Here is a 26,748-nt window from a genome sequence, read left to right on the forward strand (position 1 = left end):
TGAATAGGTGAAATATGTTTGAGAGTCCCCAAATAGACACTCTGAGAAGTAGCAACCTTTTTTTTAAAAAAAAATTGCATGGCATCAATGAAATTGAGTTGAATAATTGAATATAATTGGATGAATGAAACACGGATCACAGTTTCAACTCTCGAAACGTCGCTGGAACATCTCATGGGATTTGATACACCCATCGTCGTGACGTCACGACGACGCAATGACAGCTCTTTTTTTTGCCCCGCCCCTCCGGACTCGCTTCCTTGACAGCCCCTCATACGCGCTAGGTTCCCACTGGAGCGCAAGGACGACTCAAGCTGGCTAGCTGACTGTTAGCTTAGCTTACTGCATCCAGTCCGAGCGAGCGACGTGTCGTCAAGTGAAGACGGGAAAGGACGCCAACATGTCCAAAGACAAGAGCGACACAATTATGGAGGTGGACAACAAGGTGCTGTGGTACCCGGACTCCAAGAGGGACACGCGGATGGACCAGTTCAGGCGGCAGGTGAACCGCCAGCACGGGCTCGACTTGGGTGAGTCGCACGTTCAGTGGCGCTCGTTTGCGTGTCTTTTGTAGTGGCTTCAGTTTCCATTGCTTTCATCGTTGTGGGATTACTGGTGACAATGACGCTGTGTATCTCCGTCAAGGCCGCTTAGTGGAAATATAACAGGTTCTTCACCCCAGTTAAAACAAACAAGCGACCCTCTCAGATTGCGGTCGGTTTATAAAAACTTCCTTTTATACAAAGAAAGCAAACAAACAGAAATAAATAAATAAGTACAAAACAAAACACCAAGAACTGGGAATGATCCGTTCCTGAGCCAAATTGTCGCCATCGCCTTTTCACGGATTTTTTTCAATATTCATTAATAGTTGAAAAAAATAATTTCCCCAAAATAAAATATATAGTATAAAAACACCTGTTTATGTTGTTGCAGGAAGCTCGTCTCACTGTCACCGGTTCTGCTTTTTCAAGAACTTTGGGGGTTAACAATTATATGTACTGAAAAAACTCAATGTAATTATAGTTGGGGGTCAGTTATGTACCTTGTGATATCAACAGCAAGTAGTGAGTGAAGTTGCTCTTTGCGAGTGATCTCACTTTGCATTTGCGTGTTTGACCTGAAGTGCAGACCCGAACAGTGCGGTAGCAGTTAGCAAGAGTGAAGAGGATACAGTGAGGTGGGCCTGATTTGCTCCTTGACCCGTGTTTTTGTCTCTCACCGCAAGTCAACTACGGCGACTTGTACCAGTGGTCAGTGGATTGCTTCGCTGACTTCTGGGCAAATGTGTGGAGCTTCTGCGGCGTGGTTAGCTCCAAACCATACCACCAGGTAAAAATAAAAAGTCAAATTGTTATAAAGTTAAAGTATCTTGTGACAGCCATTGCTGCTTGCCGCATTTGGATAAAACAACCTGATAGAAAAACAAGTTTTCCCGAAAAATGTCTCTAGTGACAGTGCATAGTGTCACTTTCAAATAACCTGTGTGTGTGTCTCCTTGTGTGTGTATTTTTTTTAATATATCTGCATGTGTGTGTCCATTTGTGTGCGTGTTGTGCGTACCTTCTTGTGTGCAGCTGTGCACATTCTGTGTGCGTGAGTGCCTGTGTTTGCTAATGTGTGCTACATGGGTCTCTGTGTGCAGGTCGTGGACATATCCAAGCGTATTTCGGACGTTCCTGAGTGGTTTTCAGGTGCTCGCCTCAACTACGCAGAGAACCTGCTCAAACACGCCGATCAGGACAAAGTGGCTCTTTATGCCGCAAGTGAGTACACTGCACATGCACGCATGCGAGCTGGCTAAAGATAGCGCTATCATCAGCGCGCTCCTTGCGGAACTCTAATGTAATTATGGTTCCATCTCTCGGCCCCTACATCTGCGCTGTTTTGCTGTGTGTTTGTGTTCCTATAGGCAATATCGGCCCCTGGTGGTAGTTGGTATCAGATCAATTCCCGTTTAACAACAGTTGATATGTCTGTGTTAGCTTTTCTCGTTTGCATTTCCAGTATATATTTGCATAAAATATCAGTACGCTCAACATTATTAGTCGTATTGGTTTAAATGGAGACTTTTTCATTTCTACGGTGCACAAGCTCCACCAAAACCGACGTCAAAACGGAAGGCCTCTCATGTCGCGGGAATGCTAAGCTAACTGAGTTATTCTTTCCAGCCGAGGCTAACGAGGAGATCGTAAAAGTCACCTTTCGGGAGTTGAAGCGTGACGTGGCATTGTTTGCCGCCGCCATGAGGAAGATGGGCGTCCAGACGGGAGACAGAGTTGTGGGTGAGTTGCCGGAATGTTAGTGGTGAAAAAAAACTGATGAAAAAACGCAATCATTGATGCTGCCCTCCATCTCCAACACATTTACGAGGTGTCATTTGAAGTTGATCTTCAGAAACTCTGAGGAGAATCTTACTCTGAATGATGAAAATCAGAGATGAGCACTTCACCAAATTTTACCGGTCCGTCCTTAGCCCCGCGTCTTGGGCGCTCAACTGTCCGTCCTTATTAAATAATATAATCAACCCTCCATACGCACGCGTCCTATGGTATTGAACGTCCATGATCATATGTTTTACGAAATATTTATTGTCAATGTTTTCTGGACAATTTTCTACAGTAATGGCGACCAATCTTGGGATAAAGCGTGCTCATGTTATGAAGCGAAATGAATGAAACCATGCCGGTGGTGTCCTTGTTCCTCCCAGTTACGACGAAGACGAGCACTTAGCTGATGAGCTAACACGCGCACACGTGCACGCAAACATTTCGTGAGGGTCCTTGCTCTATTGTCAATAAATCACGAGATGTTATGGCAGAGCAGGCATTTTCATTCCATGCAGCAGCACTTTGCTCGCATGTAAGGTCAGGTCGGACAAGATGGTGGCATCTAACAGAAGCTAAGCTGTACTGATCTGGAGTTTATCTTCTTACGTACCGCTGCTTTGTATGACTTGAAATTATATTTGTGATGACGTCTTGGTCTTGTGTTAATTTTCCCGCGTGCGCTCGCAGGTTACCTTCCCAACGGCATCCACGCGGTGGAAGCCATGTTAGCAGCGGCCAGCATTGGAGCCATTTGGAGCTCCACTTCCGTCGACTTTGGCGTCAATGTAAGCAAATATTTTTGTATCTTCTGAAAAGCATGTGTCGCAGCATGATAATATGAAGCTTATGGCCGTTAACAAGTTACAGAGGACTACATTGCCAACTTACCTTTTGCACCTCTCAGCTTTGAAATGTCTTTGACGGTGTTGTAGCGCCTCCTCTGGACAATAGCGGGAACAATAAGCGCAACACGCAGGGAGGAAGACTCACGCCTCAAACTATTGCTCGTATTACTATCGATTGTGACTTGAATAAAAGTAAAAAGTAACATTCCATACAATTACTCTAGTTGATAATTATGCTCCAGTATTTATTGGTTTTATTTATTTTTGCTCTGATGAGAAAACATACAGACTTTATGAAACGTAATTTAATTCAATTAGTTATTAAATAATTTAATAATAATAATTTAATTAATTGAATTAATTATCCATGCTCAAATTAACGAAAGCCTACTTTTGGAAGCCCTTACTTTGACTTGAAAAATAATTTGAAATCCCAGCTCTGGTTTAAAACCCGAATCCAAGCATTCAAGCATGAATTCAAAATCCTTACCTTGATTTGAAACCCCTAGCCTTTGTTTTAAGTTGTAACCCGAACACATGTTTAAAACCCTGGCTTGAAATCCTACTTTTTGAAGCCCTAGTGTGCGTTTAAAACCCTAACTCTGGATTGGAACACAAATTTGAAGTCTAACCTTTTTTTGAAGCCCTACTTTGGACCGTTTAGCCTTGTTTGAAACCCTACCCCCCAGTATTTGTGGTGTTTTCAGGGCGTTCTGGACCGGTTTTCGCAAATCCAGCCCAAGCTGCTGCTGTCTGTCGCCGCTGTGGTTTACAATGGGAAAACTCACGACCACATGGAGAAGCTCACCTGTGTCGTCAAAGGTTTGGAGCACCAACTTGAAGCCCTAATCCTGACCTGGGGCAAACCCCAACTACAACTTGAAACCCAACTTTAAAATCCTAACTCTTTTGTCAGACACCCTAAACCAGCTTTGAAAGTATTTGCCCGACTCGTGAGGTGTAGCCATCTTCTTTCTGCTTTAAAACACTAACCGTTGTTAAAACCCTAACTCAGTCTTGAGACCCTAATTTTAAGCCTTAATCCTTATTTAAAAGCCTTAGTCAAGCCTAAAACACTTTACCTTCAATGTAGTTGTCTGTCAAAACCCAGTTAATTGAAGTACCACTTTTAAATCCTGAGGAAAAATTGCCCGCTTCTGCTTGTGCGTCAAGAACAAAAATCCCCAAGGTGTGTGTGTGTGTGTGTGTGTGTCCTGTAGGCCTTCCTGACCTGAAGAAGGTGGTGGTGATTCCATACGCTCGCGACAAACAACACGTTAACCTCTCCAAAATCCCCAACAGGTATATTCACAAATAATGGCAAAATACGGCATTAATGCTAATTTTTTTTCACTTGTTTATGGCATTCCACAGTACATGCTTATGGGGCTTTTATTCTGATTTGTTTTGGTTGAACATTTTCATCCTTTTGATTTGTAATTCTCTTGTTTAGTCTTCAACTTGGAATAGCAAATAACTTGAAGCTAGCATGCTTTGCGTAATATTGGAGAATATTGGAGTCTTTTTTTATTTCCTCCCTCAGAGTAAAGTTATACCATAGTCTCCCATTACTTGACAGATACCGGGTAAAAAATTTTTTGTTTTTTGTTTTTATGAGCCTCTGTGTTTTTTAATTTATATTTCTGAGATATTTTTTTCTCTTGTCCCGTCCAGTGTGTTTATAGATGACTTCCTGGCGTCCGGTCGTGGCGATGGTGATCATCTCCCCCAGCTGGAGTTTGAGCAGCTGCCGTTTAGCCACCCGCTTTTCATCATGTACTCATCAGGAACAACCGGAGCTCCCAAGTGCATGGTCCACTCGGCTGGGGTGAGAAGAACAACATGGAGCACTCGGGCTTGAAACTTAAGCTCTCCTTTCCAAGTGTTGCAGCTCATTGTGTGTAAAACTATTGCTGTCACTTTCCACCAGAGAGCAGCAAAGTTCCATCAGCACACTCAGCAAACGCCCCACAAAGTCCTTTCCTCATCTTATCCTCTCTTCAAACCCTAACTCGGATGGAAAGACAAAATTGGAAGCCTAGTACAGTTTTAAAAGCCACATTTGAAATTTACACCTAGCTTGAAACCTTAATTTGAAGCCCTGCGTGATCAATGTATTTTGAAGGCCTAATTTGAAACTTTAGCCCAAGATTCAAATGCTACTTTGAAACAATAACTCTGGCTGAGATCACAAATTAGATTTACAACCATAACCCTGGTCTGGAAGCTTTAATTGGAAGCCATAGCTGGAAACACTAAACCTGGTTGAAAATCTTAACCCCAGTTAGCAAATGCTAAATCTAGGTGAGAACCCTAATTTGAAACGCTAACCCAGGTAAGTAAGGTATCGATACCTGTAGTATTTTTGATATTCTAGATTCAAAAATACTAGAGGTATCCTGTAGTATTTTTGATATTCTGGATCGGCGAGTACTCTGCCCGACTGAATACGTGTACAGTGGTTCTCGAACATTTCTGAAACTCTAATAATGAAACCGTTGTTTGGGGTGTGTGTGTTCGTGTGTGTGTGTCTTTGCACACTCAGGGCACCCTAATCCAACATTTAAAAGAACACATTCTCCACGGCAACATGAGCAGCAATGATGTCATCATCTACTACACCACGGTAGGTTGCCACGACGACCGGCCCTCATTGATGCATTGCGCTGTTTTCAACCTCTGGATTGCGTTGTGTCGCGTCGTATGTGTGCGTGTGTGTAATTTCAACAGACGGGCTGGATGATGTGGAACTGGCTGGTGTCATCGCTGGCGGTAGGCGCCTCAGTGGTCCTGTACGATGGCTCGCCCCTCATGCCAACACCCAACGTCCTCTGGAACCTGACCGAGACGCTGGGGTGAGTGGCACTGGAAGCCGTAGAGTCATGTGACCAAGAAGAAATGAGAATGAGATAACGAGGGGGAACGGCTCCAATGATTTGTGTTGGGCAAAAAAATGATGTTAGCTGAGGTGTATTGCTAACGCTAAAGCTGACGTGGTGGCTAGCTCAAAAATGTTACCCAGGCTTGAGAACTTTATTTGAAAACCTAACTCAGGTCTGAAACATTAATTAGCAAAGCCCCTAATTTGAACCTTGGAGTGAAATCCTTGCCAAAATTTCAATCTGGTTTGAAGCCCTAAGCCTTGTTGACACGCTAATTTGAAACCTTATTCTCAAACCTAAGCCGTGTTTGTCTGCAAGAAGACAAAGCAAGAATAAGTCAAAAACAAAAGTCACCAGAAAAAAAAACCCCAAATAGGGTAGAGAAACGAAAGTGAAGCACGGAGAACCTGAAATGTCTGGTTGAGCTCGGTAACAAAGTATTTGTACGTGCTCACACCCGGGGGCGGGTGTTGTTTAAATACGAGGCGAGGCGTGACCGGCACGTGTTCACTGGAGCGTCGGGCGGAGAAAGACGAAGAGAAAACAAAAAAACCCAATTGGGGCCATCGACTTTGACGCCAAGCAAACCACATAAAGTCAAAGATAACGCTGCTCTCTCTTGCGTAACGTCGCATCCGATCAACCGGGAGCAGCTTTAATCGCTACGGTAACCACTAAAGTAAAAAAAAGAAAAAGGAAGATGAGACGCATGTCCCCTGGGTCGTGGCCACAGAGCCATGAGACTTCAGTTCAATCCATTTTCATTCGAGCCGTCGACGGGTCGGGAGTTTGCTCCCCGAAGCTCCTTCCGCTCGGAAACACGAAATCGATTACGTAGGTTTATCATGGGTCGACCCTCAAAAAGGTCCGAAGGAGGCTGGCTCATCTTTAAACAGCTCTCGAACGAACGACATTCCCGCCCTAAAGAGCGCATGCTATGTTTTTTGGTTAAAGATTCGTAGACGTTTAGAGATCAGCACGTGGGGCAAAAAGCAACAGCGAGTAGTCGTAAATGCCAATTAGAGGACGTAAAAAGCCCAGCGGAGCGGTGCAAGTCCAAATCAAAAGCCGGGGAGCTTCACTCGGAGTTTAAACCTCTCGGAGACTCTGACAGATTTAGCCCCAATTAGACGCTCCGACCTCCCTTTGCAGGACGACGGTGTAAAAAAAAAATGTTCATGTCAGTCTCTCCCGCAGGGCTTCGGCACCCCTCCCCCCCAATCATCCCCCATTGCGGCACTGCAATGTGGGAATGTGTCTGCACCGATTGCTTCAAAAAAAGGTTCTCCGTTTGGAAAAAGCACCTATCTGTCTCTGTGCTGTGGCGGCCGCTCCTCTCCGCGGTCATTTCTGGCCAAAAAGTCCGCACAGGCACACCTTTAACCCGTCATGGCCGTAATTGATTAGAGCAGCAGCAAGCGGGCCGTTCGCTAGCTTCACGGGAGCCAATAAATGCAGAAATCCACATTGAAAGCGGCTCGTTAGTCAGCAGTTCTGCTTTTTCTGTACCCGACGCATCTCCTGCCCTCGCAGCTTCCCCTGGGCGTCTGAAAGGCAGCGTGCCACACTTTTGCTCTGTACGCTTCTGTCACCATTCGGGAAGTGAGGTGATGGAGCTCTTTCGGGGGATGCTGATTGACGCCAGGCTCAAAAGTTTCCCTAACAGCTTCTAAAAACAAAAAAGCGCAATTTGTCTGTTTTTTGGGGAAGATCAAGAAGGACTACAAAAACATTTCAGCGGCCCTTCCTTGAAGTCCTCCCAGAAAGTTTTTGGAAGCCCGTTTGACTTTGCAACGTAAATTTGGTTCAAGTATTGACAGCGATCATTTTCTCTTATTCAGCATCAGCATCTTCGGCACTGGCGCCAAGTGGCTGTCGGTGCTGCAGGAGAGGAACCTGAAGCCCGGTCAGTGACGCCCACGCGCCTTCTGTGGTGTCAGAAGCAGGATGCTCATCCTGGGGTGGGCTTCAATGAGGGGAGTGCGTCCCTCATTGAAGTGGGAAGGCTTCGACTTAGCCATACAGGACGAGCCATCCCACTTCTGACACCAAACGGGAAAATGAAATGAAATCTGTTTGAATCAACCGCAACTCAACGCGCCAGCGTGAAGAGGCTTTGTTGAATCATTCCACCCCCGACCATTTATGTAACCAATTTGTCTGGTTTATGCAGATTTTTCTTCATTTTATGTTTATTTTCTCCCCCAGCCAAAACAAAGGCAACGGCGCGGCCGTTAGCGGAGAACGAGGGCGGCGCGTCGGGCTTTCGGAGCGGGGCGGGGGGAAGGGGGTCGGTCGTAAGATTAGCGGGGTGGCTAATCATCACCGACACGACTCCCATTATGAGCGCGGACCGGGCGCCTTTTCCATCTCGGGAGAGTCGCAACACTAAAAGCAATTAGCCGGCGACTCGTGTGAAGAAGCGTAACGGGCCCTTTTATACCCGTGATTGAGTGTCAAGCACGGCAAACTGTTGCTCGGCCGCCGCCTAAACGGCCAAAAGAACATTAGCCGGCTCGGCCCCTCGCCGTCATCAGCGTTAGCGTGTCCATCTGCTCTCATTGTTCAAGTGCAAATCCACTGGCCCTGTCGACTGCTGTCAATTGCCGCCTGTTTCCGTGTGTTAATGAATCGGTGTGTGTGTGTGTGTTGCTGACACAGCTTGAGGAGAGCACGCCCTTTGTTTTTCATCTGGTTGGTCGGAGCGCAGATGTACCTATTGGCTTGTTCTTTTTTTTTCTTTCACAGTATTTATTGATTTCTTTGTCGGCACGTGGGTTTCTTCCCACGTTCCAAAAACATGCACTGTAGGCCAATTGACGGCTCCAAATTGCGCTTAGGTGTGAGTGTGAATGGTTGTCTGTCTGTGTGTGCCCGGCGATTGACTGGCGACCAGTTCAAGGTGTGCCTCGCCTGCTGCCCAAAGACAGATAGATAACCAGTCTGCTTTCAAGACTACAATAATCAGAGAATCGTTCTCGTTGAGAGGCGAAAATCAGAGGATTTGAGTTAGTCAATGGCTCTAAACGAGTACTCAATTAGTAAAATAGTTCATCGGTTTACTTGTCAAGTATTTGATTAATTTTGTCACCTTGTAAATTTTCACATTATTTTCAAATTCACATTTGTGAAGCAGGCTTGTTCATGTTTAGTCATTTTTTTTTTTAGATTTATTCGATTGAATATCAGCTTTATTTATTTATTTGTCTCGTGCCTAAGAAATGGATCAGTGGATCGATTAAAATCCCGAAGGCTCACGTTTGAATTGAATCGACAACGACAGAAACCAAGTCCATTTTTTTTCCCCCATCTTCATAATTTTGGTTTTGGAAACACAATTGAACAACAACAATGTGAATTGTCATCCAATAAATCGTGTACACCCTTGTGCATCTTACATTTTTCCCTTGGAATTTTTGTCAATTAAAATCAAATTTGTCTTTTTTTTATCCTCCGCAGCTGAAACCCACAGCCTTCAGTCTCTGCACACCATCCTGTCGACAGGCTCCCCTCTCAAGCCCCAAAGCTACGACTACGTATACCGCTGCATCAAGAGCGACGTGCTGCTGGGCTCCATCTCGGGTGATTTTTTAATTTATTTGTTTTTTTTTTCTTTTTTTTTCATCTCTCTTTTATTCCCCCTGGAGTGGTTCCCCACACACCGGCTTACAAAAAGGATTGACACATAAAGGGGGAAAATGTATTGAGAATGTACATTTTTGCACACACTGCCACCCACGAAGGCCCTTTCAGCCCATTGTTGCGTTGACAGGGTGGCAGAATGCTATCTGTCTCTCTGTGTGAGCTCTGAAGCGTTTAACATTTACTGACTGACACACACACACACACACACGTTCAGTGGAGGAGGCGTGAAAAGACGGACAGTAAAAGGCTTTTGCACATCCATAAATAGATTTCTCCTTCACCCCAACTAGTAGAGGAAAGCAATGTTTTCAGTTATTTACAATTTTTGACGCTGGATAGTAGAGGATTCTTGAGAATTCCGCCCCTCGCCTGAATTCCATTTAGCGACATTGTCCGTCATGTGTAGACTTAGAAAAAAGTCTCATGAAGGTCACGAGTGAAAAGAACCAGCGAGGCAGCCATTTTGCATTTCTCTTGGGGTGGCGTCTCGCTTAGCGGTGAATGCTTGAGAAGGCAGAAAATGTTGGATTGGTCAACTTTTTCCACGGATGATGAAAAGCAGGGGATCTCACTTGCAATTGGCGACATTTAGCGTCCATCTTTAAGCCACTGAGCGCGCTCGATTGCGTCACTTGTGAGTGACGTGACCATTTGAGGCTCGCCAACTTTATTTCGCCCAGTTTTGCTAAGCGACAGGTCTTATTTACACACCATGCTCATTTGCACCAATTTCACCAGTCAGCCGCGCCCCGTTTGCTTTTTCCAGTTGTCAAGGGCAACAATAGCCATGCTATTGGCTGTCAGCCCACCTCGCCTTGACCCCTGAGTGTGTGTGTGTGTGTGTGTGGATTCATCCCAGCATATGCGGCCGGCCGACTGGTGGTCACTGTGACATATGCCACGGGACCCCTTTGCCCATTTCATCCTGACAACACAGACTCTGTTCAAGCCTGAGAGGGAGAATTACTTCAGCGGGTGATGAGAGGCCCCCCGTGGCTTCTCATTGGGGGATTTGAGCACTGACTGCTCGCTTCCCCCCCATCCTGATTTAAGATGGTCTGACTCACCATATGCCACTCTTTCCCTCAGCTCCACGTCTTGTTTTATGTCATGTTGTTCTTGTGTTTGACAATTCAGCCTCTTTAACCTTTGTGAGATCATGAATAGACCCCACCAAAAAAAAAAAAAGCAAGAGGACATTTGCCGTGGTAGATCCAAGTGGCCAGTTTAAGTCCAGGTTACGGCGCTGAATACGACAGCTCGTCTAAACCTTTGTGGGGTATTTTTCGCCAATTGGGCCCCCCCAAGCAATTCTGCCCATCTTTCTCAGCCTCTGCCTCAGGTTATGACCGCCAACTCTGTCACAGTCAAAAGTTCCCTGGCATGAGAAGCGCGGTGGGCTAAAAATAGACGTCCGCTCTTGAGAACAGCGCTTTTCGGCATACACTCAAGAGTATCCGACATATTCTCCACTTTCACCTGCGCGCGACACCAAAGAAAGCAACGGTGCCTAAAATACACTTTGTGTGACCGCCTAAGTCGGCACAATCATGAAATAATTGCGCATCTTCCCACTCGTGAGCTTGCGCGTTTAATCAGAAGTTTCCTGCCGACCCCCGTGGGATCTCATTAAAGTTCGCTACGAGAGCCCGATATCATAAAAGTGAGGCCCAGGGATTGATGAGGAGACAAAGAAGAGATAGAAAGCAAGCCGGCAAGAAACAAGATGGATGATGGCGGCTGCCTGCCTGCCATGCATACCAGGTAGACGACCAACAATGGCAAGAAAGGAGATGAATGCGAACACCGCATTATTGGAAAGCGCAAAGAGACAAATGGGGAAGAAATCTGACCCCAAAGCCATTTTCACTTGGCGGCCATGTCTGTCTTCAGCAGACCCACATAAAAGTCGAATGGCTCCTGTCCCGTTCGAGTTTGAAGTGGCCATTTTAAGGTCATTTAGGCAACATAGGTTTGTCCTTTAAAATTGGACTTCGACCTGCCCACAGGGCTCGAAACGAAAGAGGAAGTCTGCCATTTTGTTGTGGAGACGCCATGTTTGGCCATTTTCAGGGCTTGTTCAAAGTCTGTCATACACAATTTGCTAGACCTGTCTGTCAATCTTCAGCAAAGTCTTCAAAATGTTGTCGCTCATGAAACAGAACTTTTTTGGTCTGTCCACAGGCGGCACAGACATTGTGTCTTGCTTCATGGGGCAGAACCCAACAGTTCCGGTGTATCGGGGCGAGATCCAGACAAGAAACCTGGGCATGGCCGTGGAAGCGTGGAATTTTGAGGGTAAGAACTGAGCGTAACGGGTGAACAAGCTTACAATGGTTTCCAGGGCCTGCCTGCCTGCCTGCCTGCCAGCCTGCCTGCCTGGCTGCCCCCCCCCCCCCCCCCCCCCCCCCCCCCCACACACACACACACACATTGATTGCGGCCCCCAAGGATAATTTAAAGACACTTTTTGTAAGAAAAAAAGCAAACGGAAACTAAAAACAGCGTCCCGAGCGGGAAGAGACTCTCGGACATAACGGCGAGTGTGTGTATGCGTGTGTGTGTGTGTAGGAAAACCTGTTTGGGGAGAAAGTGGTGAGCTGGTGTGCTTGAAACCCATCCCGTGCCAACCCACGCGATTCTGGAACGACGACAACAGCAGCAAGTACCACAAAGCCTACTTCTCCACTTTCCCGGGTCAGTACAAAGTTGGGATAGGTCCTTTTCAATTTTGACAGCTTTTTTGGGGATTTTGAAAAATCCTTTCCAAGTGACACACAATTTATGTTTGTCAAAATATACCAATGTGCAAAGACACTAATATTAAAAATGTGCATATAGAATGAATAATAACACTGTGAATAAATTTTTTTGTTGACTACTGTCAATATTGGATCCAAGAAACACGAATAAAAAGAATAGCATTTGATGAAATTGTATATAAATATATGAACATTGGTTGCAAAAAGAAATATTTGTTAAAAATTGTAAATATTTCAAAGCAAATATAAAATATATATGGACAAAGTGCAGAAATATATTGAAGGGGATAGATAATTATTTAATGTAAAAATACATAAATATTGGAAAAATCTAAAAAAAAAAAAAAAATCTAGGGGAAAGAAAAGGAAGAATAGAAAAATATCTTAATGTAATCACTTAAAACCAAAAAGGCGTTTGCCTACACAAGTCCCAACTGGCTCATTCGGCCATCTGACTTCAGTTGACAAGAATGACTATTTGTGTGCTGTGTTGGTCTTTGTAGGCGTCTGGGCCCATGGCGACTATTGCAAAATCAATCCCAAGACGGGAGGCGTCGTCATGCTCGGCAGGAGGTCAGTAAAACGTGCAACTGGAGTATGTGCAAGGAACCGCTGTCGATTTTTTTTATTGTCTTTCCTTATTCAGCACAATGTTGAAAAGCACAATTTGTACAGACACCGACGTGAAAAGAACCCCGGTAGAATCTAGTCAAAGAAATAATTTCAATTAGTTAAATGCATAACAATAAACAAACAAAACAATAATAAAAGCATAATAATAGTAGTCAGTCGTGACAAGAGTGTAATCCCGACAAAAACTTCAAATCTTTTTTTTTTCCGCAGTGATGGAACATTGAATCCCAACGGCGTTCGCTTCGGCAGCTCGGAGATCTACAACATCGGTGAGTCTCGAGGAAATTAACGTCTACGTTGAATTTTTTTCCAAAAATCAAATTGGAACAAATGCGTTAAAGGGAGATGAATTATATACCTTTATATACAAAAAAACTACGAGAGCATTGACGTGGCGCGAATCAGAGGCCCTTGAAACGGTGGCAGGTGTGAGCAGACTCACAAATGAGTTTGAATGTAAATTCCCAAGAGGGTGTGCTCACTTGTGCAACCACATTCAATTATTAGTTGTGAATTTATTTTAAAACCATTCACCCTGATTTCATTTTTGGGGCCTTTGAAGAGGGGTGTGTTAACGTTTCCTAGCCACTATGAGAGTCAAGTCGTGTTTTTTTTTTTTTTTTTGTGCGCACCGCAGTGGAGGCCTTCGAGGAAGTATCAGACAGCCTGTGCGTGCCTCAGTACAACGCCGACGGCGAGGAGCGGGTGATCCTCTTCCTCAAAATGGCGCCAGGGAAGCCCTTCAGTGGCCAACTGGTGGTCGACGTGAAGGCGGCCATCCGCAAGGCGCTCTCCGCCCGACACGTGCCCGCCATCCTGCTGCAGACCGCCGACATTCCCGTGAGTCCAAAACCGCTTGCTCTGGTCACATTCCATTTCAATTTCAACATTTATACGGCGCCCCAAATAGAGAAAACTAATTCCAACTGTCACCATCACATTAAAATGTATTGCTGGTAAGAGAAAGTTGAAAATGCAGCAAAAACTAACCAAAATGAAAATTCCCAAACCGACCTGACATTTGTGGTTGTCGTCCTTTAGTACACGCTGAGCGGTAAGAAGGTGGAGGTGGCGGTCAAGCAGGTTCTGGCAGGGGGTGAGGTGTCCCAACGAGGGGCTTTCTCCAACCCTGACTCTCTTGACCTCTACAAGAACATTCCAGAACTGCAAAACTTCTGAGCCACCAGCAGGTCGCAAAAGAGAACAGAAGACAACGGCGTCAAGCTGCCTGACGAACCCCAGAGCGGCAAAGCCAAGAGGTACGTTAGCATCAGCGCTTTGCTTTCATTAGCTGCTATTTTCACGTCTGGAAACCGCGGGATGCAAAAATCACACTGAACTTTGGACAGAGATGATGGATGAACTTGAATTCTTATTGTTGTGGTCTGATGAGAGATTGGAACAGTTTCTATTTTAGTTTTGGCAAAACCAACCCCTCTGGTTTTTGAATTTTTCTCTTCAGCAGCATGGGGGTTGCGATCAGTCATATTTGTTTAAGATTTTGCAGTTGAATCTGAACTGCAATTATTCTTATTAAAAATAAAAAATGAAATAATCAACATTCTGACCGTTTCAAGCGGACAAATGATTTGCTTTTAACATCAATTCTTACTCATAGGCTTGATAAAAATATGATTCGGAAAAAACGTATCGGGACTTTTATTGCTATGAAATGCCGGTGACAAAATAGTCACATTGGACAGTGTGTCGCTCAAATGGTAATTCTTATGATTACTTTGCACATTTACTCAAATAGGCAAATACTTGTCGCGTTAGAGTTTTGACTTTCTTTTTTTTTTTTAAATCGGTTGGTTCCATGAACCAGGTGCAACTCGCGCCAACACAACTAAAAGCGCGCACATTGTGTCTAACATACAAACGTAACAGGTTTTCCATTCCATGCAGACGTGTCAGTCATTTCCTGTATTAGAAATAAATATTATGAATGTTGTTCTTGTGCATGTTGTTGAAATGTCCAAATATTTATAATGACCAAACAAGACATCATCAATTCTCAAAATTAAAAAAAAAAAAAACAACTAAGGTTGGACACCAGACTTGATTTAATGAGTGTGTTTATTTTTTAATATATTTGACGTTGATTTGATTCATGGCAATTGCATTTTATTCATCGTTCAAAATGATTAAATTTACGACAATTATTTTCAAATTCTAAACTAATAAGATGCCTTTTAATTGTAAGTGGAGGCTTTTACATAAGATATTTTTTCATTCTTTTAGATAAGAGCACAAGTCGTGTCGTGACGGCTATTTGTGTCCTGGCCTTCTATATCTTCCTGAATTGAGATATTTTGTGTGTGCGCAGGCGTGCCAGCATGCCATTTCGATCAACATGTGGTTTTGCCTTCAAACGTGCTCGGAGAAACTCCCAGTAACCTTTCGAAACGCGGGCGCTCGCTAACACCTGTCACTCATCAAAGGAAGAACAACTTCTCCCCCTCCATATGTACTTTGAGATGTTTGCATTTTGTTTAGGAAGGCGGAAAATTAAAGGAGCACGTGTTCAAAGTGTGGCGATGGGACTGAGCGCTTTATGAGATTGGGAGGTACGAAATTGCACAATAACGACTAATGACACCTCGGTCGGATGTGGGAATTGAAGAGGCTCGTTTAGCGCCGTTATTACGCTGTCATTGGAAGACAAATTGACGATACCAATGTCCCCACTTTTACCGTTTTGTGAATCCCTATCATTTTCAAATACTGTTAGACGGTGTCGTCAGGATAGCTTGTGTACTAGAATATGAATTCATACCACATAGTCCAGTTTCAGCCATATAGTCAAGTATGTCCTCAATAATACATAAAAATCCTGTTGTTGTGATTGGTGAGGCCAGTCAGCGTATAAAAATCTCGATATGATCGACTTACTCTATCTCAATAGACAGTTTGTAACTGCAGCTAGTTTGTGTGCTAGTAAAATACGGAGCTAACTAAATGAGTTTGTGACTGGAGCTCGTTCGATTTTAGTGTAATAGCTAGTTAGTCATTCAAAGTGTTATTTTCATCGGTTTGCTTTCTCTAGCAAATGGTTTGCACCTTCGTGTGTGTGATTTTTTTTAAATTTCTTTGCAGATAGTTTGCTAGTTTCTACATTTTTCTTTGTTCAATTAATTTGCCTGCTGTCCAACTTTTGGTGATTTTATTTTTCTCCTTAGATTGCTAACAGCCCAACTGGATTGTTAGTTTGCTAGCAAGTTAGCAAATAATGTCATAATGATAAGAACAGAGTTAAGTAACTATGATTAGTTAGCTCATAGTGTAGTGATGGCCAGCGCGTCTTCTCCACTGTCAACCTGTTTTCTATATTAGACCAGAGTGCACTGACAAATGTCACAAGTTTGGGTTTAATTTTTGAATTTCAAGCATATCTTTTCCACTGTGCCGTGAATGGTGCAACAGCTGCCATTGGAGTGGAAGTCATGTCTATAAAAACTCCACAGCAACACTTTTTTTCTCATTTGTTCTTTTTATAAAAAAAGCAATTCCACGTGTCAATCACATCTTTCTTTTTGTAGATTATGTCTCAGCAGGGCGCGCCACCTCGTACTCCCACCGTCACAGCTTGAGTTGTGTCCTGTTTGCGTCGACACGTTCTTTCTCTTTGCCAACTATCAAACTGTCAAAGTTGATTCTTGGCGGTAACCTGTACCCCCCCCCCCCCCCAAAAAAAAAGCATGAAAATCTGTTTCCACTCTCTGTCGGGGATTGAAATATTAAATCCAACTGAATCGAAATGGGTCGGGTCGCACAAGCTAACAAGAACTGCTTCATTAAGAACAGACAAAATCACTATTTCAATGACATTGTCAGGGAAGTTTTTTGTTTTGGTTAATTTGTAAGTTTGATACAAAATTTGTCAGCCAGTCAGTAAATAAGAATAAGAATAACATTGAAAGAAATGTGCTATAGATTGTTTGCTCGCTAGTTTACTAGTTAATCAGCTAGCTACCTACTTAACTAATTACGCTGCACAAGCTAACAATGTTGTGCAAATGCTAAGAAATTCAGAATTCACTGACGTTCCACGAAAGTTGGTTGGTTGGTTGGTTGGTTGGTTTGGTTGGTTTGGTTGGTTTGGTTGGTTTGGTTGGTTGGCAACAAGGTTGTCAGGTTACAAGTGCCAAGAAATCCTGTATTCAATTAAGGGAACTTCTTAGACAATTAGTCAGTTATCTGCAGACTCAAGATCTCAAGATCGGCTTACTTGGTTCCATTTTTTTGTCCCGAGGCTAATAATCCAGCTGGTTATTTGTCTCACTTGGCCAGAAACTTTTTTTTTCCATTTTTGACGATAACTCTTATGGCTTGAGATGTCAAACTAGATATGTTTGCTAATATGATTTTACCTGCGCTGCAGCAGCTTGTCAACGAGAGAACTTTGGACGTCTGAGCCCGTCTGTTTATTTTCAACGTATCTATTCAAACAAGACGTCCGTCCTTGATGAAATCAAATCCTACGCCAGCTCGGCTCTACTTCTTGACTTCGTCTTACTTACTTTAATCTTTCCCACGCTCGTACTCCATTAGCGTGCTAGCACATCGATCCACCCAGAGATATAAGTGGAGCTTCCATTCTACTCTTACTATTGACCCACTGACTAAACTAAACAGACACGCACTCCAAATTTGCTTGGTACTGTGCAAACAAACGCACGTGCATAAATAGAGTTGCCAGTTTACGCACACACGCACACGCTTGTGTGGTCTGTCCTTGTGTGACCTCTCATTTTGTCCACATACTCATCGGTCACTTCATTAGGTACACATTCTAAACACATCCAATACCCTCAATGTTTTGATTGACTATCAGAGAGGGATGGAAATAAAATAATAAAATAATTGTAATTGTATTCATGTCTGAATCTATTTCTGTATTGGTGCAAATGATTTAAAATGAAGTTATCGATTTTGTTGCGATATTAACGTAATGAAAGTATCTCCAAAAGAATCATTCAAAACTCAGCGAGTATTGATTACATTTTTAAACATGTGCATTTTAATGCTTTATTATATTTTGGATATTTTTTTTTCTATTTCATTGTGTTTAATCTTAGAATTGGTTTGTAAATATCTTGCAGAGAAAATACAACTGGACAGTATTTCACAGCAAATCCATCTCGTTAAATAATACACTCAGTTTACATTTACTTTTAGCTATTAAAAATCGTCATCATAGATTGGAAATGCATTTCAAACATTTTCAGCTTTTTTTAATGTTAATTTGTTTTACAGAGGGAAATGCCATTACAAATATATATTTAATTCACGGACAATAGCTTTGGAATAAAATGATCCATTTTATTTGTAAAATTGAAAGTGTATCACCAATATTGTTTTCATGGGATAACAAGGAAAAATTTCAACAGCTTTTTTTTGTTTTACCTTCGGCACGAACGTCTTAACTGCTAGCAACACCCCAAAAGTGAAAACGTCCAACGCTGGCCCAATTAGTCAACTCCCCCTGTGACATCATTTTCATGACATGATGCAAAGTTTCTTTTTTTCCAGTGTTTTCGAATCAAGGCTATGCCAGAACGTAATGGGTGTGCATACTGCTAAAGAAAAAAAAAATCACACCCATCACAGTGTGCATACTTTATTGGGCATACCAAAGATAAAAATCTGTGATTTGAAAACAGACAGCGTGCTAATAAGAATTGAATCCATAAGTGATAATAACACCCGCGAACCCTCTTGTGGGAGTTTTCCCTAAATGAGCCTCAGAAATCATTAGCTCGCGCGCACGCGGCTAAATAAGTCAGCCATATTAATCCGCTCGGCATTGTGGGAAGATTTTCACCTCACCCATCGACCGCCTGCGATATGAACGTGCGTCACCTCTCTCGGGACCTTTTGTTTACCAAGCTCAGATCGTTTCTTCTCGAACTTCATAACAATAACGCACAATAAAGGAGTGATTTTTCATGTCGTCAAATGAGCCTGCCGATTCTTATTACCGACTTGACCATTTTGTCATTTCAGCACTTCTTATTTTACATTCAAAGGAAAAGTACTCGTCTAAACGCGGCATTCGGATTGAGATAGAATTTGTGGAATATGAGTGAAGCACCAAGTTTCAGCCCATCTCAGGGGGAGGCCATTTTGACACTTCCTATTAACTGAAAAAGACTGCTTTGTTTTTTATTTTTGTTTCGAAAGGAAAAAGTCGACATGAGCAGGAACAAGGATTTGACGGTTGAACAGAAGTTCTCATGCCAGCCGTGGTTTGTCCACGCAAATGCTAACAACAAAGCTATCTGAACTTTGTACTTGAGTGTTGTAATAAGAGCAGCTTCTAATACTATCATCTTTATTTTTGTTTGTGTGTGTGTTTCTACTGAGTAGTGAGGTGAAATTAAGGGAGAATAATGACTTTGTTTGATTTCTAGTTTATGTCATACATACACAAGCACACACAAGCTCACATTTTGATCCAGGCCAGGAGTGCAACAGCTTGCTATGAATATTCAGAAAAGGTGTGCGTGCGTGTGTGTGTGTGTGTGTGCGTGTCTGTGTCTTCAGATTTGTCTAATCCTGCTCAACAGGAAACATATACTCCTGGGACAGGACATTTTGTTTGTCGTCTAAGTGTGTGTGTGTGTGTGTGCGTGTGTGTGTGCATGTGTGTGTACATGTGCACGGATGCCTCAGGGATGCACTTGGCTGTGAATTTAGCTGGAAATGACTGTAGCATCCCCAACATGCACGCACTATCACACACGTGGACGCACACACACACACACACACACACACACACACACACACACACACACACACACACACACAGGTAATAACACATGCCCTCTGTTATTATTGCCTTTTGTTTTTGACAAGCTGATACAGGCTCTTACCTGTGTGCGTCTCCATCTCTCTCTGTCTACCTACCTATCTTAATTTTATTTTTGAAATTCCTCCTTTAGAAAGCTCTAGCTAAGGAAGTTGAACATTTTTAAACAAACTCGAAGCGTCAGTGTGACTATACGTTTTTGTTCTGGGCGCTCTTCGAGGTGGCAGCTTGACGGCCACAGCTGCGGTGGTTTAAGCGTTCTTTGCTGGAGGATTAGCGATGACTTTGCTGCTGCTGGCAAATGATGACAAATAATCAGCCCCCCAAGAAAGTAACACGCTAAAGAAGCCTTGAGTTATTTGGAAACAGCAAGTTTTAACTGCAAAGTTTTTCGCCAACTTCTGCCGCTAGCTACGTTGGAAATCTACGTAGCTAGCATGACATTATAACCTTGGCACTTTTGGTAAGCTGTCCAACCACAGCGCTCGTATGTACAATAATTCTTTCAAATAATAAAATAACACAAGTAAGCCAATAAATACATTAATCAAATGAAAATATAGAAAATGTGTGCTGGTAATATTAAAAATATATACTTTATTTTGGAGAATATATTAGAAGAAATTGTAATTTTCAAAATAAGTGCCGATTTGAAATTGAAAGACCCAGAGTAAAATGTGGATATGATGAAGAAACAAAAAGAAACTAAATGATATGCTAAATAACCAGAATAATAGTTAAATTACAAAAATAAAATAAGGAAAATAATATTAGACACAGGGCGGCACGGTGGAGCACTGCTTAGCACGTCTGACTCATTCCCCGGGCACTCCAGTTTCTTCCCGCATCCCAAAAACATGCTTGGTAGGCCGATTGAGCACTCCAAATTGCCCCGAGGTGTGAGTGCGGATGGTTGTCCGTCTATCGATGTCCTGTGAATGACTGGCGACCGGTTCAGGGTGTTCCCCGCCGACTTGCCCGAAGACTGCTGGGATAGGCTCCAGCATGCCCGCGGCCTTGGATGGATGGATGGATGGATGGATGGATGGATGGATGGATGGATGGATGGATGGATGGATGGATGGATGGATGGATGGATGGATGGATGGATGGATGGATGGATGGATGGATGGATGGATGGATGGATGGATGGATGGATGGATGGATGGATGGATGGATGGATGGATGGATGGATGGATGGATGGATGGATGGATGGATGGATGGATGGATGGATGGATGGATGGATGGATGGATGGACTTTCCCCCAACTAGAACGACGTAGCTGACTACTATTAGGCTACTGAAACAACGTCTCTGTTTTTGTCCATGAAGTACCCCTGAGCATTCGGCGAACTGTATATTGCACGCCAGACTCCAACTTGTGGTTGACGTGGGACGTTAATGCAAATGTAAATAAATCTGCAAAGTAGGTTTTAATAGCGACACAAAGCTCGTTAGCCTCCACAATGGAGGAGAACACGCGCACAAACGGCTTGCGTGACTTTGTTGTCCTCTGGCATTGTTTACGCGCGAACGCGCACTCTGCGATTGTGTGAGCGTGCGTGCGTCACTTTCCACTTTGATTGTGTTCACAGTGTCAAGCGCTCAGTCTGTAATTAGCACACAGCAGCCATCTGTCCAAACAAGCGCTGTCCCGCTCGCTTCCGCGCCATCATCCCCGTCGCCGACGCGACACTATTTGCCGTTCACTCGCTCGCCGTCTCCATCTGCCCGTCTGCCTCTATTTACAAGCACACGCGCTACCATCTTTTAGCTTTTTTACACGTACACTTTTTATTCACTGTGTGCCGCCATTGCACATTTTTACAGTTTCATTTTCTATTTTTCCATTTTTTTTTTTTGCAGTTTGACGTTTATCTGTGTATATTGTATTTTCATTTGTTGGTAAATTTTTCATTTGTATTTTGGAAATGTTTTTAGAATTGATTATTGTTTTTTTTATTCGATTTTATTTTTACTAAAAGTATTTTTTTAGTTAGGTGTTTTCAAAAAAATAATTTCATTTAATCGCCATAATATCGCTTAAACGTTTGTTCTCTGCTGAACGGCTAAACGATAACGCAAAAGACGACACTGCCTTCCTGAAAGTTGTCACAAAAACGAGGCTTTCCAAACCATGTGGCCTCGCAAGTCTCGCTAGCTTTAGCTTTCCTCCTTGCATTTAGTCAGTGATGCACTTTCAGGACTTATTTGAAATTTAGAATTTTTAAAATTCTTGAGTATCTTATACATATGGACAGATACATACAAAAACACACACAGAAAAAAAAATATTGGTTATTGGTATCGGTTCGTAGAAGCAGGACGTTATCTCCTATTGGTAGTATAACTACGGTGCATCGATGATTGCTAAAGAACTCGAAGCCCTTTTTCAGCAATAAGCGAGCAGGCTGCGAGGCAAAAAGATGTTGTGCTCGTAGATACGCAAGGCCTAATTCTTTTTGACAGTTACCTTCAACCGGGACTTGCGTGAATGCGATTTTTGGAAGTTGCTGCCAAATTCTCAGTGCGGGTTTAGCTAACCTTATGCTACTTTTTTTTTTTGTACTGAAGAAAGAAGGAGCGCAAAATGGCAAAGGCAAAGATGACATCGGGGACAGGGACTCGATGATTAGCTGCAACGGCTAATTGGTGCCGTCGGTCCTAGCGGGGGAAATGATCGGCGATGACAATATCCTTAATTCCGCATTTGGCCCGAAGAACACTTATCATGCGTGTGCTCGCCTTTGTGTATTTATGCGTGTGTGCGTTTGGGTTTTTGCACTCCTGTGGGGCACAATCACAGTGAAATTAGTGTAATTAAGTTGCCAGTCGCAACGGGCTTCTGTGGAGAATTAATATTTACGGCCGTGTGTGTGTGTGTGCGCATGTGGAATTTTTTTTATTAGCATCTCGCTGATGTGTCACCTCCCACCTCCTCCCAGCGAGGCCTCGCGGGTAATCCGCCCGGCAAATTGGATGTTTGTTCAAATCGTTATCCCGGCCGGGACACTTTGTATGCGTGCGCGTCGCTAATAAAAACAGATTGACTAACGCTCTTTGGTGATTAGTTTTACTTTTACTGGGGGGACGCGGCGGCGAGAAAGCGGCACCCCGATGTATAAACTGTTTATTTAATGTCATCGCAGAGTCTATTATGTTTATTTGAATTTGTTTATCGATTCCAGAAGCTACCCAAGACAACACGCTGAATTCAAACAAATCTTCCACGTGAACATTCAAAATGGACCTGCCCACACTTTTTCAAACTCTCAAATGTTTCCACCAGAAGGGAGAGTTGCCAACATTTTCACCTTGGACAGAATACACGTCACTAGAAGAATCTGGCGGTGCGGGACAAGGGACATCGATCACTCGTAGTTTCATCGATATTAACTCATTCACTGCCAGCACAATTAAAATAGATGTTTGACGTCTATAGCCGTCAATGGGAGTGAATGAGGTGAAGTATGGGATTTTTTTTGGGGGGGGGGGGAGGTTGTCTAGAAACATTCTATTAGATCCCATCTTTATACGATCAACTTTTCCTACTTGCGTGACGACACTTTAAGAAGGTTAGCGAGCTCGAAACGGGCACCGCCTTCCTCCCCTGTCCTTCCTTCTCGCGTGAACAGCGTGAGGTCATCAGCGGGGGGCGGGGGGTTCTTTACGCGTTTGTATGGGGGTTGGCACAGGCGGATGCTCGGCTTGAGCCGTCCCGCGAGCTTTTTCCCGGGAATGTCAAGCGTGGCTGAGAGGCTGCGACGCTGCGAGCTGTGAAGGGTGAATCTGCGGGGATTGTCTCGTGACAGAGAGAAGGCAAAAGGGGGATGTGGAGGAGGGCAGGGCTTCTGCTGGCAAACAATGGCATCGTGTGTATGATACCGCACACGATTTGTTTGTTGGTCAAAACACTATCTAGCGAACTTTTTACAAGCAAAAGTGGAAACTTTGACATTATGTGAATATAGTCCCAATAGTTTTCTCTGTCCACTCAGATTTCAGCCTCCATGTGTTGCCATGTCAAACAAAATGAGTAGTACGGTATTAGCAAGGGAATGTTGTCATCTTTTTTTTTTTTTTTAAGTAATCAGATTTCAACTGCATCCTCACAGGGCCCGAACGCAAGCACCCAATGATATTTTTACATCCTTATTGGTTCGTTGGTTGAAGCAAAAGGGTACAACTAGCGAAGCACATCTGCACAATTTTCAGGTGGCAGCCACTCTGATGTGGACTTTGTCGCCATGGCGATCAATGTTGCAATAGGAACCTGCCCAAGGTATAAAAAACGCTGTATGCTCTCATTTAGAGTGGTAAAGGAGCCTGTTTTGGATTTGATCATCGTCATCAAGCTGTAATTGGTTTGTTGACTGCAACTGAATCATTTGAGAAGCAATACAAAAGTGCTATGAGGCCTTTTCAAAACAGCCTCAGGCTCAGCTATGGTAAATTCATCGCCGTAGCCTGTTGGACTTTGCAATGTGAAACGTGGTAAACATGTCGATCATAAATAGGCCCACAAAAAAAAAAAAAAAAACACTCATGAAGTCATGTGTGGAAAAAAAAGGAAGTCTGACGTCTTGTAACTTGGATATGTTGGCATTATAACTAAGAGTATTACAAAAGTCAACTTCAAAAGCTCGCTTGATTTAGCAACTTAAAATTAGGTAAGCATGTCTATGAGGAGGTGACCCACAAAAAAAGTCTCAAGAATTCATGCCTGAAAACACACACGTCAGCCATTTTGGTTGAAAGACGCCTCCCCCCAGGTGTCCTTCATAGTCCTTCCAATAACATTTTTGAAAATACATCCTCTGAAGTCTCTCGGTCTTCTAATGATGAAATTTGACAGGTTTGCATATCACGGGAAGATGTACAAAATAAGTGTGGCCAACGCTGCCGCTCTGTGCGAGTGTGTGTTGGATCTACGTTCTTGTGTTTTGTTTGGAGGAGCAATCATCACATTAAAAAAAAAAAAATCTTGGCAAGATCCGCTCTGATTCCCTCCCCACCTGCAGAGGGCGACGTCACACTACAGAGTGGGGGGAAACTCGCTTCTCATCAAGTGCTCTCGCTCGCTCACCTGCGCCGGCGCATGAACGCTTGCCAGGAGGCACTTAGGAGACGTTTTTATGTGGCTCAATTGACCCTGTCGGACTCTTCCTTGTCACGAATTGCAAGACGCAACTGGTAAGAAAACAAAAATAACTTTAAAGTGGCTAATGTGGTTAAATTAGAAAGTCAAATGCGAACCAAGTGGGATTGTTGTGGGAAGTTGGGATTGTTGTGGAAATTTTTCTATTTGGATTATCAAGCAGTTCTATCTTCCTCTATCGTTTTTATATCTCTTAAAATTTTAAACTGTAAAATCAGGAACGATTTTAAAGAAAATAAATAAATAAAATTAATAAAAGTCAAGCGAATGAGACAAATGAGACAGCAAACGTTTGTCAGGCCAAACGGAAATGACCTCAGTGGCCATTTTGAACCACAATGGCTGACTTTCTGTATCTTGTCAAGGGTGACTTCTTGAAGTTTTTTTTTTTTGTGGGTCTACTGATTCTGGATGAGTCCACCGTATTTTAAAGTTTCTAAGTGAATCTGAGTCTGAATCTTTCCAAACCTCTCGAGATTCCCCTGAGTGTCAGCCAAATTTCCTGTGAAAATGACTCCGGGCGCTGAATTTTCATAAACTGTTTAAATTCAGTTGTTCTAAGCATGTTTTGCTCATAATTATTAAGTTAATCATTTCAGTGAGCAGCAATGAAACCATATCCACAGTACTTAAATGACATTTTATTACAGTTATTTATATTTATTGAAGTAGTTAAGAGTGAATTATATTTGAAGTCAGTTTGACAGGTATATTAATGGATAAAAAACAACAACAATGAATGACGTTCTCAAAATAATATCAACCCCAGCGAGCAATCTGAGTAGTTGATAACGATTTGCGATTTGGTTCTGCTCATTGCTATCGGAGGAAGCTTGCATCCCGTAACCCTCGTTCATTACGCATCGGAAAAAGAAGCCATCCGTCACTGTCGTCGGTCGTAACCTGGCATAGATTTGTGATAAGGGATGACGAGGCACTTTTCAAGCCATCTGAAAGCCATACCAAAAATGGCTCTTCTGCTTTTTACTGCGCAATCGGGCGAGAGTGGGAGGCGCAAATTGAAATGAGACCTCCGCCAAAGTCCGAGGTTTTATTTGAACGACCGATGCTCCGGATACCCGCCAAGAGCTCCGACGTCATTGTGAAATTGCTGACTCACTTCCAATAGATGGAGAAACATCCTATCGGAAATAAATGAAACGGCAGAACTTGACCACATGTTTTACACACGTACAACGCATTTGGGCTTTGATGAGTAGACCCACAAAAAAGAATCAACACCGGAATATTTGCTGGAGGTAAGCCATTTTGACTTGAAGCGTCCATCTCAGGTCGTTTTGGTCTGTATTTACTACATAATCCCCCAATCACAAACTCCTGCTAGTTCCCAAAGCCCACAGCTGTAAGTCTGCCATGTTGGTTTGAATTGGCCTGAAGACAATTTGCAATTTTACCATTGGAGCAAGACGGAATATTTGCTGTCGCCAACAATGTAAAAGAATATTGCGGGCCATATCTGGTCCCCGGGCATTAAGTTTGACATCTGTGGTTTAGACTCCTGTATAACAACAAAGTCAGAAAATGAAGAGGAAACCTGTTAAGAGAAAGTCTTTGAGTTTAATGCTATCCTAAGATGTGAAGCTAACAGCCAACAGAAATTAGCCTAAATGTCCGGGTTGGCTATCGTCCCTGCAAACGGTCAAAGACAACGGTTAGCTCG

At 43.2% G+C, this 26,748-nt stretch overlaps 2 protein-coding genes across 7 annotated transcripts in view; both read left to right on the forward strand.

Annotated features, from left to right (window-relative positions):
* The first annotated feature begins 245 nt into the window (after nucleotides 1–245).
* On the forward strand, nucleotides 246–23,317 carry aacs (acetoacetyl-CoA synthetase). 3 transcript variants are annotated; one of them, XR_015858642.1, is made up of 19 exons: nucleotides 246–530; nucleotides 1,229–1,332; nucleotides 1,646–1,766; nucleotides 2,172–2,285; nucleotides 3,018–3,115; nucleotides 3,883–3,997; nucleotides 4,396–4,477; nucleotides 4,850–5,003; nucleotides 5,721–5,801; nucleotides 5,906–6,030; nucleotides 7,899–7,963; nucleotides 9,517–9,639; nucleotides 11,887–12,000; nucleotides 12,274–12,399; nucleotides 12,968–13,037; nucleotides 13,308–13,366; nucleotides 13,735–13,937; nucleotides 14,139–14,356; nucleotides 23,098–23,317. XR_015858642.1 is itself a non-coding variant. In XM_088376477.1 (18 exons), the coding sequence occupies exons 1-18, from the start codon at nucleotides 401–403 to the stop codon at nucleotides 14,274–14,276; spliced, it is 2,022 nt and encodes a 673-aa protein (XP_088232603.1). In that variant the 5' UTR covers nucleotides 246–400; the 3' UTR covers nucleotides 14,277–15,154. The 3 variants fall into 3 exon arrangements, 1 of the variants encoding a protein (XP_088232603.1); XR_015858643.1 differs by lacking the exon at nucleotides 23,098–23,317 and adding an exon at nucleotides 15,424–16,779; XM_088376477.1 differs by lacking the exon at nucleotides 23,098–23,317 and having other exon boundaries at nucleotides 14,139–15,154.
* Nucleotides 23,318–24,924: 1,607 nt separating this feature from the next.
* Nucleotides 24,925–26,748, forward strand: part of LOC148397683 (transmembrane protein 132B) — a 73,707-nt gene continuing 71,883 nt past the window's right edge. Inside the window, exon 1 of one of the 4 annotated variants that reach the window (XM_088376473.1) lies at nucleotides 24,925–25,102. The gene's annotated coding sequence lies outside the window, so the exon portion shown is untranslated. Of the gene's footprint in view, nucleotides 25,103–26,179; nucleotides 26,327–26,748 lie in introns of those variants that run through there. The other 3 variants (XM_088376474.1, XM_088376471.1, XM_088376472.1) reach the window with 3 other exon arrangements.

The sequence above is a fragment of the Syngnathus floridae genome, chromosome 5 (assembly GCF_059516105.1).
Source record: "Syngnathus floridae isolate MCC-2025c chromosome 5, RoL_Sflo_1.0, whole genome shotgun sequence".
In the NCBI taxonomy this organism is placed as follows: Eukaryota; Metazoa; Chordata; class Actinopteri; order Syngnathiformes; family Syngnathidae; genus Syngnathus; species Syngnathus floridae.